The 16,492-nt window shown below is 42.1% G+C and overlaps 1 protein-coding gene across 3 annotated transcripts in view; it reads right to left on the reverse strand.

Moving 5' to 3' along the window:
- LOC121535224 (sodium- and chloride-dependent glycine transporter 1-like) overlaps positions 1-16,492 on the reverse strand; it is a 92,306-nt gene that overhangs the window by 52,944 nt on the left and 22,870 nt on the right. For 2 of the 3 annotated variants that reach the window (XM_041842070.1, XM_041842066.1), the window contains exon 1: positions 13,075-13,464. In XM_041842070.1, the coding sequence (XP_041698004.1) occupies positions 13,075-13,104 (30 nt within the window). In that variant the 5' untranslated portion in view covers positions 13,105-13,464. Of the gene's footprint in view, positions 1-13,074; positions 13,465-16,492 lie in introns of those variants that run through there. The other variant, XM_041842067.2, reaches the window with a different exon arrangement.

Here is a 16,492-nt window from a genome sequence, read left to right on the forward strand (position 1 = left end):
CCGGCAGCCTGAGAAAAGCCCAGTTGCTATAGAGAACAGGGGTAGGCCACAGTCCTGCCAGAGAGAGGGAGAGGAGAGAGAGATAACACGAGAGAGGGAGGGGGCGTAGCACTGGGTGTTTTATCTAAACTTGCAGTATTTATTTCCTACTACGCTCCTATCAGAGAGTAGATCTCACCATCTCACCCATTTCATTTGCTGAGAACGTTTGAGTTGAGTTCTTGCATTTTTTTGCAAAGGATTTTCTTATACTTATTGGAAGGATAAGGCTACCGTTATATCAGCTATAAGATAGAAAAATCCCCCTATTACACAACATCTCAATCTAATAGAAGTAAAACAAAACAATCATTAAAGTGGCACAGAATGCTCCCAAGACTGTTTGAAATGAGCTGCCTTTGGGACTCTTTCCTATTCAGAGCACGCTGCCTCTATTGACAAGCCAAACAAGGGTCTTCAGTGTGGGCTAAATTACTACTGCTGACCAAACATCTCACTTTCGCAACTTTCTGCCCTGTTGGATGTGCCGTGTCCATTTGTCATTGATCTTAGAACATTACCGTAGAGACCTCTGTTAATTGGTATGACATATAGATTTTCTCCGTCTAGTATTCTTTAGTGATAAATGTAGCATCCAGTGCAGTGCTCAGAGATGTCCATCTCACCCGTGGAGATGGTAATGTTTGGTCCTATTAAATCCGCCTGCATAAAGATCTCTGTCCCTTATTGCAATTAACTTAATATCTCATCACCTCTGATTAGGTTCCCAAGTAAGTGATGGGGTGTGTGAAGGCTTGGCACAAGGAAAACTTTGATAACCCTCAATTTTATCAACAGTTCAGACCGGGAAACAGAAAAGTGACTCCAAGTAACTCTGGAGAATCTCTCAGGCCGGACGGACTACATAACATGGAGGACAGAAACCAAAGAGAGCCTGACAGCCTTTGTCTGGGCAACAAAAGGACAAATTCAATGAGCTATGGTCGGAAAACAACTTCCTGAGCATTTCTTCCAGTTTGAAGTGTGACGTCTGCTTAGCCTGGCAGCTTTCAGGGACACAGGAGAGCAATCTCTAACGCTTGGGTTAACCTGAAGTTTCCATGATAATTTCTCCCCTCCGTTATTTAGCTGGAAGGGCCCCAGCTGTTCATTCTTTATAAATAGCGTGTAGCTCAGATCGCTTCCAGGGAGAATGGGGCTCAGTGGAGTAGCTTGGGAACAAATCGGGCTGGAAAAAGCACACAACATACACATTTTTACAAACATATGGGACCATTGCTGGGGATGAAAGTGAGGTACATGTGACTTTAGTTCGCCTCACGTGGATTCAACAATGAGCAAATTAGAAGAGCAGCAACAATCGTTGTCGGGGATTAGTTACCAAAAGGTTGGAAATCTAATATTTGACTAGTAGCCTACATACACAGCAAATGTTTCAGGAGTAACCATTCATTTACTACAATCATTCCAATCGAATCAAAAGGATAATTTGAATTTCTTGGCATCAGCTCATTGTGCAGATTTACCTGGTATTTCATTCTTCCTACATACTTTCATAATCTTAAAATTAAATGAACTCTTATATAAGAGGGGTAAAAACTTCAACAGAGGAACATTTTTGTGCAATGGCAAGGTTGAAGGCCTTGTCTCTAGCTAGGTCAACAGAACTGGTCCAGGGTGGTTGTAGGATTCTAGCTCCTGTTTGGATTTATGTAAGAGTTCCAAAAACCAGACACAATGTAACATAGCTTATCGAACATGTGAATACTCAACAACAACAAAAAAAATATATACACTACCAGTCAAAAGTTTGGACACACCTACTCATTCCAGGGTTTAACTTTAATTGTACTATTATTTACATGGTACAATAATAGTGAAGACATCGAAACTATGAAATAACACATATGGTATCATGTAGTAACCAAAAAAGTGTTAAACAAATCAAAATTTATTTTATATTTGACATTCTTCAAATAGCCACCCTTTGCCTTGATGACAGCTTTGCACACTCTTGGCATTCTCTTAACCAGCCTCATGAGATAGTCTCCTGGAATGCATTTCAATTAATAAAATGTTATAAATGTATTTGCATTTTAATGAGGGAAATAAGTATTTGACCCCCTCTCAATCAGAAAGATTTCTGGCTCCCAGGTGTCTTTTATACAGGTAACGAGATGAGATTAGGAGCACACTCTTCATGGCCAAGACCAAAGAGCTCTCCAAAGGATGTCAGGGCCAATATTGTAGACCTACACAAGGCTGGAATGGGCTACAAGACCATCGCCAAGCAGCTTGGTGAGAAGGTGACAACAGTTGGTGTGATTATTCACAAATGGAAGAAACACAAAATAACTGTCAATGTCCCTCGGCCTGGGGCTCCATGCAAGATCTCACCTCGTGGAGTTGCAATTATCATGAGAACGGTGAGGAATCAGCCCAGAACTACACGGGAGGATCTTGTCAATGATCTCAAGGCAGCTGGGACCATAGTCACCAAGAAAACAATTGGTAACACACTACGCCGTGAAGGACTGAAATCCTGCAGCGCCCGCAATATCCCCCTGCTCAAGAAAGCACATATACAGTGGGGAGAACAAGTATTTGATACACTGCCGATTTTGCAGGTTTTCCTACTTACAAAGCATGTAGAGGTCTGTAATTTTTATCATAGGTACACAAAAACTGTGAGAGACGGAATGTAAAACAAAAATCCAGAAAATCACATTGTATGATTTTTAAGTTATTAATTTGCATTTTATTGCATGACATAAGTATTTGATACATCAGAAAAGCAGAACTTAATATTTGGTACAGAAACCTTTGTTTGCAATTACAGAGATCATACATTTCCTGTAGGTCTTGACCAGGTTTGCACACACTGCAGCAGGGATTTTGGCCCACTCCTCCATACAGACCTTCTCCAGATCCTTCAGGTTTCGGGGCTGTCGCTGGGCAATATGGACTTTCAGCTCCCTCCAAAGATTTTCTATTGGGTTCAGGTCTGGAGACTGGCTAGGCCACTCCAGGACCTTGAGATGCTTCTTACGGAGCCACTCCTTAGTTGCCCTGGCTGTGTGTTTCGGGTCGTTGTCATGCTGGAAGACCCAGCCACGACCCATCTTCAATGCTCTTACTGAGGGAAGGAGGTTGTTGGCCAAGATCTCGCGATACATGGCCCCATCCATCCTCCCCTCAATGCGGTGCAGTCGTCCTGTCCCCTATTCAGAAAAGCATCCCCAAAGAATGATGTTTCCACCTCCATGCTTCACGGTTGGGATGGTGTTCTTGGGGTTGTACTCATCCTTCTTCTTTCTCCAAACACGGCGAGTGGAGTTTAGACCAAAAAGCTCTATTTGTGTCTCATCAGACCACATGACCTTCTCCCATTCCTCCTCTGGATCATCCAGATGGTCATTGGCAAACTTCAGACGGGCCTGGACATGCGCTGGCTTGAGCAGGGGGACCTTGCGTGCGCTGCAGGATTTTAATCCATGACGGCGTAGTGTGTTACTAATGGTTTTCTTTGAGACTGTGGTCCCAGCTCTCTTCAGGTGATTGACCAGGTCCTGCCGTGTAGTTCTGGGCTGATCCATCACCTTCCTCTTGATCATTGATGCCCCACGAATTGAGATCTTGCATGGAGCCCCAGACCGAGTGTAATTGACCGTCATCTTGAACTTCTTCCATTTTCTAATAATTGCGCCAACAGTTGTTGCCTTCTCACCAAGCTGCTTGCCTATTGTCCTGTAGCCCATCCCAGCCTTGTGCAGGTCTACAATTTTATCCCTGATGTCCTTCCACAGCTCTCTGGTTTTGGCCATTGTGGAGAGGTTGGAGTCTGTTTGATTGAGTGTGTGGACAGGTCTTTTATACAGGTAATGAGTTCAAACAGGTGCAGTTCATACAGGTAATGAGTGGAGAACAGGAGGGCTTCTTGAAGAAAAACTAACAGGTCTGTGAGAGCCGGAATTCTTACTGGTTGTTAGGTGATCAAATACTTATGTCATGCAATAAAATGCAAATTAATTACTTAAAAATCATACAATGTGATTTTCTGGATTTTTGTTTTAGATACCGTCTCTCACATTTGAAGTGTACCTACAATAAAAATTACAGACCTCTACATGCTTTGTAAGTAGAAAAACCTGCAAAATCGGTAGTGTATCAAATACTTGTTCTCCCCACTGTACATGCCCGTCTGAAGTTTGCCAATGAACATCTGAATGATTCAGAGGAGAACTGGGTGAAAGTGTTGTGGTCAGATGAGACCAAAATTGAGCTCTTTGGCATCAACTCAACTCGCCGTGTTTGGAGGAGGAGGAATGCTGCCTATGACCCCAAGAACACCATCCCCACTGTCAATCATGGAGGTGGAAACATTATGCTTGGGGGTGTTTTTCTGCTAAGGGGACAGGACAACTTCACCGCATCAAAGGGACGATGGACGGGGCCATGTACCGTCAAATCTTGGGTGAGAACCTCCTTCCCTCAGCCAGGGCATTGAAAATGGGTCGTGGATGGGTATTCCAGCATGACAATGACCCAAAACCACTGCCAAGGCAACAAAGGAGTGGCTCAAGAAGAAGCACATTAAGGTCCTGGAGTGGCCTAGCCAGTCTCCAGACCTTAATCCCATAGAAATCTGTGGAGGGAGCTGAAGGTTCGAGTTGCCAAACGTCAGCCTCGAAACCTTAAAGACTTGGAGAAGATCTGCAAAGAGGAGTGGAACAAAATCCCTCCTGAGATGTGTGCAAACCTGGTGGCCAACTACAAGAAACGTCTGACCTCTGTGATTGCCAAGAAGGGTTTTGCCACCAAGTACTAAGTCATGTTTTGCAGAGGGGTCAAATACTTATTCCCCTCATTAAAATGCAAATCAATTTATAACATTTTTGACATGCGTTTTTCTGGATTTTTTTGTATTTATTCTGTCTCTCACTGTTCAAATAAACCTACCATTAAAAGTATAGACTGATCATGTCTTTGTCAGTGAGCAAATGTACAAAATCAGCAGGGGATCAAATACTTTTTTCCCTCACTGTAACATATTTTGATTTGTTTAACACTTTTTTGGTTACTACATGATTCCATATGTGTTATTTCATAGTTTTGATGTCTTCACTATTATTCTACAATGTAAAAAATAGTAAAAATAAAGAAAAACCCTTGAATGAGTAGGTGTGTCCAAACTTTTGACTGGTACTAATATATATATATTTCTTTTCAAATACATTTTCAAAATGTTAATGTTTTGCTATGTGCTACATAAAGGAATAATTGTCAAGTCATGGTAATAACTGAACACAATATTAGTTATATTCGTTAAATTACTTCAAAACAATATGTTTTTGGAGAATGAACATGTCTATTAGACTTCATATGTATGCACATATTGCCACTGCAAATGTAGTGCAATGGAATGTCAGCGAGAAAGAGCGAAAACTTTAAATCACTGACTATGTAAATGTGTTATGATGCGTCGTTGAAGAAAGGCGGCTGCACGCTATTTTTTGCAATTATACGTTTTCAAAGCTAAACATGATTTGAAATGGTGGGGGAATTTAAGATGCTTTCGGTGAGCCTTGGACATGGAAGGACTCAAAGTGATAAATAATGTGAAGGCGGGTATTCCTGTGAGGGAGCCCTGAGAACAGCAGACCCCCTTCATCCCATGCCGATATCTCCCATTCACTAGACAAGGGGCAGAGCAGGTTGAGTTCAAGCGCAACAAATTAAATAAATATGGGGTGCAAAGCCTTTGAAGGACCTCAATTGGACTGTTGAAAATAACAATAATAAAAGAGACGAGAAGATTTAAGAGGCCCGTTGAGGGAACACAATGCAACTGCTGTACATCATTTTACAAACTAGCCAGCAGACGAAAGTGGGTCTCTTTTTTACTTTGTTTCTCCTTTCTTTGGAGGGGGCTGCCATTAAACAGAAGGTTGAGGAAGAAAAGTTGAAGAAAAACATCATTTTCAGCCTGAGTGGTTTCTTCAAATGAAATCTAAAAGGCCGAAACGCAATGGGTCCTTTGGTTGAGGGAGCTTTTTAAAGGAAGAGCAGCAGTGGACGTCTTTGTCCCCTCACTGTAACTTCGCCACAGTGGCTGCATTTTCCCTGGCTCTGCCGCTTGGTGCACTGTACTAACAGTGTACACAGGCCTAACATAAACATAAATCATGTTTAACTTCTACTATGCTCCCTCACATCTGTTCCCATGCCCCCGAAGGCAGCATGGTTGCACAGTTACAAAGATGTGAACACTCAAGCTAATCCAAGTGAGTGATTGACAGCTGAATATAGTCCTCCTTACATAAGGAGGAAAGGAAAAGCTTTTGCGCAGACTGAAGACGTATAGGACAGACAAACTCAACTCGAGACCTAAAGGTATTGTCTTTACGCAAACTTCACATGGCAGGGCAACTGTTTACAACATATAGTCGTTGAGATCATCCACACCTCAATACTACAGTCATAATCTTGCCAGTTTTCCAAAGTGAGAATGTTAAAAAGTTGGCAACATAAAGGACTGAAGCCGGGTGTACACGACTTTCAAAATCCTAACGTCGCTGAGCCTCTCACATTAAACAACAATCTTTCCTGTATGTTGTTGAGAAAAGTAGCAAAACTTTTGTAGTTCTCGATGGCTAACGTTATATCTTTCAAAAAATGGCATGGTAGAAAGGACTGTCAACACATACTGAACAGCTCACATTATAGACAGAAGCCTGCTACATGGCAGACCAATCCAAACTCATCTCCTGGCATGTCCAGCCCATCCATTATCTCAGCCAATCATGGCTAGCGGGAAGGTTCCTGTCTTTTTCCATGGCTAAACCAACTAGGCTCGTAATTTAACAATTTTATTCGTACTTATGGATGGAATACAATTTTGTTATTAAGGCACATGAAAGTTCACATGTTCCAGAAGGCATTTCTGTCAAATAAATGCATTAAAAAATATATATGTTTACGTTCAAATGCCGCTCAGTAGTGACGTGCGACATACGCCTAGTTTCCTGAAACGAGTCACAAATATCTAGCCAACATTTTGAATTGAATAACATTGCTTGTGAACTTTAGAGCTGTAACGATTTCACACTTTGGCTTTGATTAAAGGCAAGTACAAACGCATACTAGTAGTATGCAAGCGGTACCGGAGCGCCAAGTCTAGGTCCAAAAGGCTTCTTAACAGCTTCTACCCCCAAGCCATAAGACTCCTGAACAGCTAATCATGGCTACCCGGACTATTTGCATTGTCCCCCCCACCCCACCCCACCCCACCCCCTCTTTTACGCTGCTGCTACTCTGTGTATTATCTATGCATAGTCACTTTAACTCTACCCACATGTACATATTACCTCGACTAACCGGTGCCCCCGCACATTGACTCTGTACTGGTACCCCCTGTATATAGCCTCCCTACTGTTATTTTATTTTACTGCTGCTCTTTAATTATTTTTTATTTTTAACTTATCAATTTTTTACTTAACACTTGTTTTCTTAAAACTGCATTGTTGGTTAAGGGCTTGTAAGTGAGCATTTCACTGTAAGGTCTACACCTGTTGTATTCGGCGCATGTAGCAAATAACATTTGATTTGATTTGAGTAGTCATCGCTCCTGCTCGAGAGTCTACACATTCTGTGTGATTGGAAACATCATCATCATCATCATCATCTCACTGGCTTCTTCTCTAGTGAGGTCTCATTGGCAATTGCTGATCACCGTTCTCAAAACTTGACGTTGCAGATTGTGCGCCTATAAAATCAAACATGTTTGAAAATATTGGGACATCTGTGACTGCTCAAAGATGAGATCAGTAGCCCTCAGATTGCGTCTCTGAACCGCTCACATTAAACTAGCTTCGGTGACGGCCGCACGCCCTGAGTAGGCAACGACATCGGGATTTTGTCTCTGATCTCAAAAACTTGTCTGGGACAGCTAAATCGGGGCCAAAATCATATAGTGTACACCCGGCTGTAGCACAGATAACTACATCATATGCAATATGCTTCTTTTTTTTCTTTTTTTTTCACTGCTATGGAGCAAATGTGGCCAATACCAATTTTAGGGAGGCAAAAGTCACCGATTACCGTTAGCTCTGCCGATATATGGTTATTTTGAGGTGAATTAAAAAAATATTTACACAAATTGTGCTCCAAAGGATTAACAGATACTCTAAATTATGATTTAACAAAATATTAAAATTAACATTATATTTGTAGTTTACAGGATATCCACCAAAAAGCAACTATTTCCTCTATAAATACAACAGTAAATATAAAACTTGTTTAGTTTACCTTCTTAGGTACAACTTAAAGATGTGTATCTATGGCAGTGTATAAGAAGTATGCAAAAGTGTTTGTTCTGAATGAATTAAACTTTGTCTCAAAGTAAATCTGAAACTGCATAGTTCACAAATTCACAAATAATCATTGAAATGTAGTAACATGCAGTTCGTAATGTCACCGCTAGGTGTCAATGTCAGCATTTGTCTTGAGTAGATTTACTAGTTGTTTACAACAGTCAAAGGTTATGTAAACAAACACTTTATGGCAACCTCGCAACGAGAGTACATTACGACACGCACAAGCTAGCTGTTCATTACAACAATGTTTTCTTACAGAACCCATATATACGTTACACTGTCAATACTAAATGTATTGGCTCTACATTTCAACTGCAGTGGCATGCGCTGATGACTGGAAACGTTTATGCAGGCAAATGCTTGCCGCGCTGGTTTTAGTCACACATTCTAATTTAGCTAGCTAACTAACATTAGCTACTTATCTAATAATGTATGTAAGCACATGGCCGGAACGATAGATCTGCGCCAACGGTCTTGCTTTTTGCAGATTGCATATTTCGGAAAACAAACAAAATAAACCCACTTGCTAACATAATCCGCCCAGACAGTAACAGTGTTATTTTTTCATCGAGGACGAGTGTTCACTTTGGGGCCTGTAGTGTCAGCACATAAGTAGCACAGATAACTAGCTAGCAAACTACATTGCTGGCTAGATAGCTAAGCTAATGACCTTGCTGGCTAGCTAGCCTGCTAACGTTAACTAAGTGAGAATGTGATGAGGACAGGGCTGCTTGCTTGGTGTACTTTTGACTTACTTATTCAAATACGCTGGCTGTGGCAAGCTACTCACCGTTAAACCACCATGCCTACTCTCTCTCACATTGTGACCTAGGGCTGAATGATGTTCGATGAGCAGCTCATAGAGAGCCATCTTCAGGCAACCATTGAACATGTTAAAAGAAAGACCTCAAATAAGCAGACATATTTGTTTATTCTATGTATATAGTTTAGGCATATAGTTATATAGTTATATAGTTTAGCAGCAGTCAGACAGGATGCTGTGGAATAAAGACCCATACAAATATTTCTGTAAAAGGCTAATATTGGTCGGGCTCTACTCTTGAGGTGGAGCTTTGAGTTGTGTTCTCCATTTGGCCATTCCCAAGAGACGAGCAGGAGAGCAGCAGTCAGACAGGATGCTGCTCGTTGTCCTACCACATTTAAATGAGCTGCCGAGCAGACAAATGTGCAAATCCCTCACCCCACTCCCTTTCCCAACATATCCTCTCTCAAAGCATAAAAGACAGCTAGCTGTCTCGTAAAACGGTGCGCCAAAAACTCATCCGGCTGCCAATTCAGGGAAAGTGAGTCCAAAAGCTATAAAAGATGTTAGAGAGCGACTCAAAAGATAAAGCCTTTCTTAGAAAGGTTGGAAAGAGTCAGACTTGGGTTTCTAAAGCACAATTGCAAGCAGAATGATACCAGCCTGTCCATGGCATGTAAGGACTCTGCTTGAATAGATAGCAGCAAGGGAAATTAAGTATACAACGTCTAAAACATAAATTAGGTTATGTATAACTATCTGTATATACACTATATATAAAAAAGTATGTGGACACCCCTTCAAATTAGTGGATTCGGCTATTTCAGCCACACCCGTTGCTCACCAGTGTATAAAATCGAGCACACAGCCAAGCAATCTCCATAGACAAACATGCCAGCAGAATGGCCTTACTGAAGAGCTCAGTGACTTTCAACGTGGCACCGTCATAGGATGCCACCTTTCCAACAAGTCAGTTTGTCAAATTTCTGCCCTGCTAGAGATGCCCCGGTCAACTGTAAGTGCTGTTATTTTGAAGTGGAAAGTCTAGGAGCAACAACAGCTCAGCCGCAAAGTGGTAGGCCACAAAAAGCTCACAGAACGGGACCGCTGAGTGCTGAAGCGCGTAGTGTGTATAAATTGTCTGTCCTTGGTTGCAACACTCACTACCGAGTTCCAAACTGCCTCTGGAAGCAACGTCAGCACAAGAAATGTTTGTCTGGAGCTTCATGAAATGGGTTTCCATGCCTGAGCAGCCGCACACAAGCCTAAGATCACCATGCGCAATGCCAAGCATCGGCTGGAGAGGTGTAAAGCTCGCCTCCATTGGACTCTCTGGTGTGATGAATCACACTTTACCATCTGGCAGTCCGACGGACGAATCTGGGTTTGGCGGATGCCAGGAGAACGCTACCTGCCCCAATGCATAGTGCCAACTGTAAAGTTTGGTGTAGGAGGAATAATGGTCTGGGGCTGTTTTTCATGATTCGGGCTAGGCCCCTTATTTCCAGTGAAGCGAAATCTTAACGCTACAGCATACCATTACATTCTAGATGATTCTGTGCTTCCAACTTTGTGGCAACAATTTGGGGAAGGCCCTTTCCTGTTTCAGCACGACAATGCCCTTGTGCACAAAGCGAGGTCCATACAGAAATTGTTTGTCAAGATCGGTGTGGAAGAACTTGACTGGCCTGCACAGAGCCCTGACCTCAACCCCATCAAACACCTTTGGGATGCATTGGAACGCCGACTGCGAGCCAGGCCTAATCACCCAACATCAGTGCCTGACCTCACTAATGCACTTGTGGCTGAATGGAAGCAAATCCCCGCAGCAATGTTCCACCATCTAGTGGAAAGCCTTCCCAGAAGAGTTGAGGCTGTTATAGCAGCAAAGGGGGGGCCAACTCCATATGAATGCCCATGATTTTGGAATGAAATGTTCGACAAGCAGGTGTCCACATGCACTACATGACCAAAAGTATCTACTGTATGTAATGTAATATACTGTCTGCAAGCGAGCCGTGGCAGTGAAGCAGTGACAGTTAGTGATGGCGGGAGAAGGGCTCGGTCCTGTGGAATGACTAGCATCACTGTCTGTCAGTGGAAGACAACAGACTCAGCCATGGGGACTGGAGCACGAGCGAACCAATCACAGAAGGGGAGGGAAATGGAAGGGAGGATCTTTGGCTCTTATCTACCATTGACTTCTCGTTTGGACCTAAAGGTTCGACCTCAGGGTTTGACCTGTTACTGAGGCCTTGGCCTGAACATATTTACAGAGTGGTTTGAGCACTAGGACTAGTAAGACACACTAATTAAATACAATACAAATAATTTATTTTACTACTTGCCATCTTTATTTTATAAGCTTACTGTGTATCAAACTGTCTTACAACTGAATAGCCCTGAAACAACCTGCAAGAGGCAGTACATTTATTTCAAAATATTTATTTAGTGTAATATTTATTAAGTTACGCTAGTTCTCCGGAGAATTACATCCTAATATCAAATATGAAATTACTGCATTTAATCTAACCTAGCATGATGTCTACTGTATTCCAGTTAAGGCAGTTAAGTAGTGAATAAGCTGTATTTGTTTAGTGGAGTGATTCCCGTGGCCCCCAGCCATGGACACACTGTCCAGACAATTACAGAAGTGGCTGCTGCAAAAGCCACATTGGCCAAGTCAAACAATCAGCCTGTAGTATACCTGCTTGACAGACACTTGGGTCCGATTGGGTAAAGCCACACAAGGTCCAGTTACTTCAGTACTACTACTATAGCCTGGGGTGGCTGCTAGCCACTATCCCCAGTATTTCTAATAAACCAAACATCTTCTCAGTGGTTAAACATCGAAAAGGATGAAGGCATGGCATAAAAGATTAGGGATGGTCAAAACCGGTTTCTTACAAATTATGTAAACATAAGACACATACACAATACATAAAAAGACAAATGAAACTTCAGAAAGTTTGGCTTATTTCACGCTAGCATCTTGTAGAATCACATCGATCAAGTACAGGTAACACCTTGTGGACGATGATAAATAGGGTAGGCCCATGTCTTCAAATGATAGGCTAAACCAAAATAAAAAACCTTCACACAAAATACTACTAAAACAGCATTCAAGTGCTATTTAATGACTTTATCCCAAGTAAATGTATAATCAAAATGACCTTCCAAGCAACTGACCAGCTCTTTGGTTGATATGCAATAATATTTTATTTTGAGTGTGAAACAATGATTTCATTTTCCTTTGATCAAATAAGAATTTATAGCCTTTTAGGTACGAATTGGGTTCTCTCTAACACAGTACAAATGTGGCATTATTACCATAACAAATGTAATTAGAATAACTATATTTCAGGGAAAATTAGGTTTAATAAAAAAAGTGGGATGTTTACTGACATTTCAGACTACAAACAAAAAATGACAGTAGGTCTACAGTAAAAAATTACTAGAAAACTTGGGAAACTACACAAACTTTACTTCACTACAGGCTGTGCAGTAGCTGGTGACAGCTCATGAGACCTCCACATTAAATAATGTTACAAATGTAAGCTAGAATTCTAACTATATTTACTTTCTGTAATGAACATAGTTAGCAACAATAAAAATGGTAGACATGCATTTATTTAATTAGCCTACATTTTGTTAATTAGGCCTCTTCAATTCACCTCCAGTTAGCTGATCCTTGGACCATCTCTGTACAGCGCTCACAAGGGCAGCATAGGGTCAACAGCTGTACACTGCTATCCATCATCAATGACAAACAATACTGCTCAAGTGTGATCAGCCACTTTCAAAAGTGAGTAGCTTCAATAAGACCTGATTTCAAATCGGACATAAAGAAGACTCCAGTCTCTGACAAGGTGTGTGAGGAGATCAGTAAGGGGGGAAGACTGAATAGAAATACAACAAACAAAAACTCCAACTCACCACAATCACCGAAAACTGCTTTTCCTCCATGCTTCAGTCAGGGGTGCTTTCAAGTGGAGGGACCTCTCTCTCTTCCGTGAGGATGTGGTCTATGTCCGTGCTGCTGTGTGTCTCTTTTTGGGACTCGTATTCTTCTGGACACTGGTGTGTTTCAGTAGCAGCGGCTCGCATGCGGCTTCGCCCCGTTGCTCACTCGATTCCCTTGTTTCAGACCGCAGCTGAAGTGGCGTTTTTCCTTTTTGTTAATTCTCCCCTAATCCAGGAAAGTTTCTTTGCTGTGAAACGGACATGTGACAAGGAGGGGGGTGGAGGCAACACTTTTAGTTCCTTTCCCAATTTCAAACAATTTCATCACTGGAAAAATGTAACCTTTGTCCCTCCCCATCTAAATGTTCAAGACACTTGTCTTTAGCTGACCAAAGGCACCCAGTGTTGCTTATATATCCCCAGATAGGAGAGAGAACTAGATTAGCATTTTCCTGAAAACCAGTCGCTGTAACAATGTGCTATTGTATAAACAGATGAGTCTACTGTTGGGGGAAAAAGCTCAGACTTCTCATTGACTGCACATTGCACAACAAGTGCAGAGAGCATTAATCGAAATTAACTAAGAACATTGGAAATGAACAGTGTATGTAAATACTTCTCAGCATAAAATTGGTTTGGAACTTGATTTTGCATTTTTCTCTTTGATTCAAGTATGTGACAAATGTAAAATGTTTAAACTCAAACACTTTGAAATCAATTCGGCTACTCTCTGTATCACGGGAAGACTGTTAATCCTATAAGCGAATTAATTCCATGGGAAAATGCACAGCAACATCCCTATAACAAAAGTTAGTTAAATTGAATTACACAACAATAATATCATACATGACAATATAATTTATCTAGGTATTATTACAGCATTATTTTTTATATTTGAAAAATTCCAATCAAATCAAATTTTATTGGTCACATACACGTGTTTTGCAGATGTTATTGCGGGTGTAGCGAAATGCTTGTGTTTCTAGCTCCGACAATGCAGTAATATCTAACAAGTAATATCTAGCAATTTCACAACATATACCCAATACACACAAATCTAAGTAAAGCAATGGAATTAAGAATATATAAATACAGTGGGGAGAACAAGTATTTGATACACTGCCGATTTTGCAGGTTTTCCTACTTACAAAGCATGTAGAGGTCTGTAATTCTTATCATAGGTACACTTCAACTGTGAGAGACGGAATCTAAAACAAAAATCCAGAAAATCACATTGTATGATTTTTAAGTAATTAATTTGCATTTTATTGCATGACATAAGTATTTGATCACCTACCAACCAGTAAGAATTCCAGCTCTCACAGACCTGTTAGTTTTTCTTTAAGAAGCCCTCCTGTTCTCCACTCATTACCTGTATTAACTGCACCTGTTTGAACTCGTTACCTGTATAAAAGACACCTGTCCACACACTCAATCAAACATACTCCAACCTCTCCACAATGGCCAAGACCAGAGAGCTGTGTAAGGACATCAGGGATACAATTGTAGACCTGCACAAGGCTGGGATGGGCTACAGGACAATAGGCAAGCAGCTTGGTGAAAAGGCAACAACTGTTGGCGCAATTATTAGAAAATGGAAGAAGTTCAAGATGACGGTCAATCACCCTCGGTCTGGGGCTCCATGCAAGATCTCACCTCGTGGGGCATCAATGATCATGAGGAAGGTGAGGGATCAGCCCAGAACTACACGGCAGGACCTGGTCAATGACCTGAAGAGAGCTGGGACCACAGTCTCAAAGAAAACCATTAGTAACACACTACGCCGTCATGGATTAAAATCCTGCAGCGCATGCAAGGTCCCCTTGCTCAAGCCAGCGCATGTCCAGGCCCGTCTGAAGTTTGCCAATGACCATTTGGATGATCCCGAGGAGAAATGGGAGAAGGTCATGTGGTCTGATGAGACAAAAATAGAGCTTTTTGGTCTAAACTCCACTCGCCGTGTTTGGAGGAAGAAGAAGGATGAGTACAACCCCAAGAACACCATCCCAACCGTGAGGCATGGAGGTGGAAACATCATTCTTTGGGGATGCTTTTCTGCAAAGGGGACAGGACGACTGCACCGTATTGAGGGGAGGATGGATGGGGCCATGTATTGCGAGATCTTGGCCAACAACCTCTTTCCCTCAGTAAGAGCATTGAAGATGGGTTGTGGCTGGGTCTTCCAGCATGACAACGACCCGAAACACACAGCCAGGGCAACTAAGGAGTGGCTCCGTAAGAAGCATCTCAAGGTCCTGGAGTGGCCTAGCCAGTCTCCAGACCTGAACCCAATAGAAAATCTTTGGAGGGAGCTGAAAGTCCGTATTGCCCAGCGACAGCCCCGAAACCTGAAGGATCAGGAGAAGGTCTGTGTGGAGGAGTGGGCCAAAATCCCTGCTGCAGTGTGTGCTAACCTGGTCAAGACCTACAGGAAACGTATGATCTCTGTAATTGCAAACAAAGGTTTCTGTACCAAATATTAAGTTCTGCTTTTCTGATGTATCAAATACTTATGTCATGCAATAAAATGCAAATTAATACTTAAAAATCATACAATGTGATTTTCTGGATTTTTGTTTTAGATTCCGTCTCTCACAGTTGAAATGTACCTATGATAAAAATTACAGACCTCGACATGCTTTGTAAGTAGGAAAACCTGCAAAATCGGCAGTGTATCAAATACTTGTTCTCCCCACTGTATATGGACGAGCAATGTCAGAGCAGCATCGACTAAGATACAATAGAATATAGTATATACACATATGAGATGAGTTGTTTCCTGAAGTCCACGATCATCTCCTTTGTTTTGTTGACGTTGAGTGAGAGGTTATTTTCCTGGCACCACACTCCCAGAGCCCTCACCTCCTTCCTGTAGGCTGTCTCGTCATTGTTGGTATTCAAGCCTAGTACTGTTGTGTCGTCTACAAACTTCATGATTGAGCTGGAGGCGTGCTTGGCCAGTCATGGGTGAACAGGGAGTACATGAGGGGGCTGAGCACGCACCCTTGTGGAGCCCCAGTGTTGAGGATCAGCAAAGTGGAGGTGTTGTTTCCTACCTTCACCACCTGGGGGCAGCCCGTCAGGAAGTCCAGGACCCAGTTGCACAGGGCAGGGTTCAGACCCAGGGCCTCAAGCTTAATGATGAGCTTGGAGGGTACTATGGTGTTGAATGCTGAGCTATAGTCAATGAACAGCATTCTTACATAGGTATTCCTCTTGTCCAGATGGGATTGCATCGTTTGCGGATCTATTGGGGCGGTAAGCAAATTGAAGTGGGTCTAGGGTGGTAGGTAAGGTGGAGGTGATATGATCCTTGACTTGTCTCTCAAAGCACTTCATGATGACAGAAGTGAGTGCCACGGGGCGATAGTCATTTAGTTCAGTTACCTTT

Source organism: Coregonus clupeaformis, chromosome 21 (assembly GCF_020615455.1).
Source record: "Coregonus clupeaformis isolate EN_2021a chromosome 21, ASM2061545v1, whole genome shotgun sequence".
NCBI lineage: Eukaryota > Metazoa > Chordata > Actinopteri > Salmoniformes > Salmonidae > Coregonus > Coregonus clupeaformis.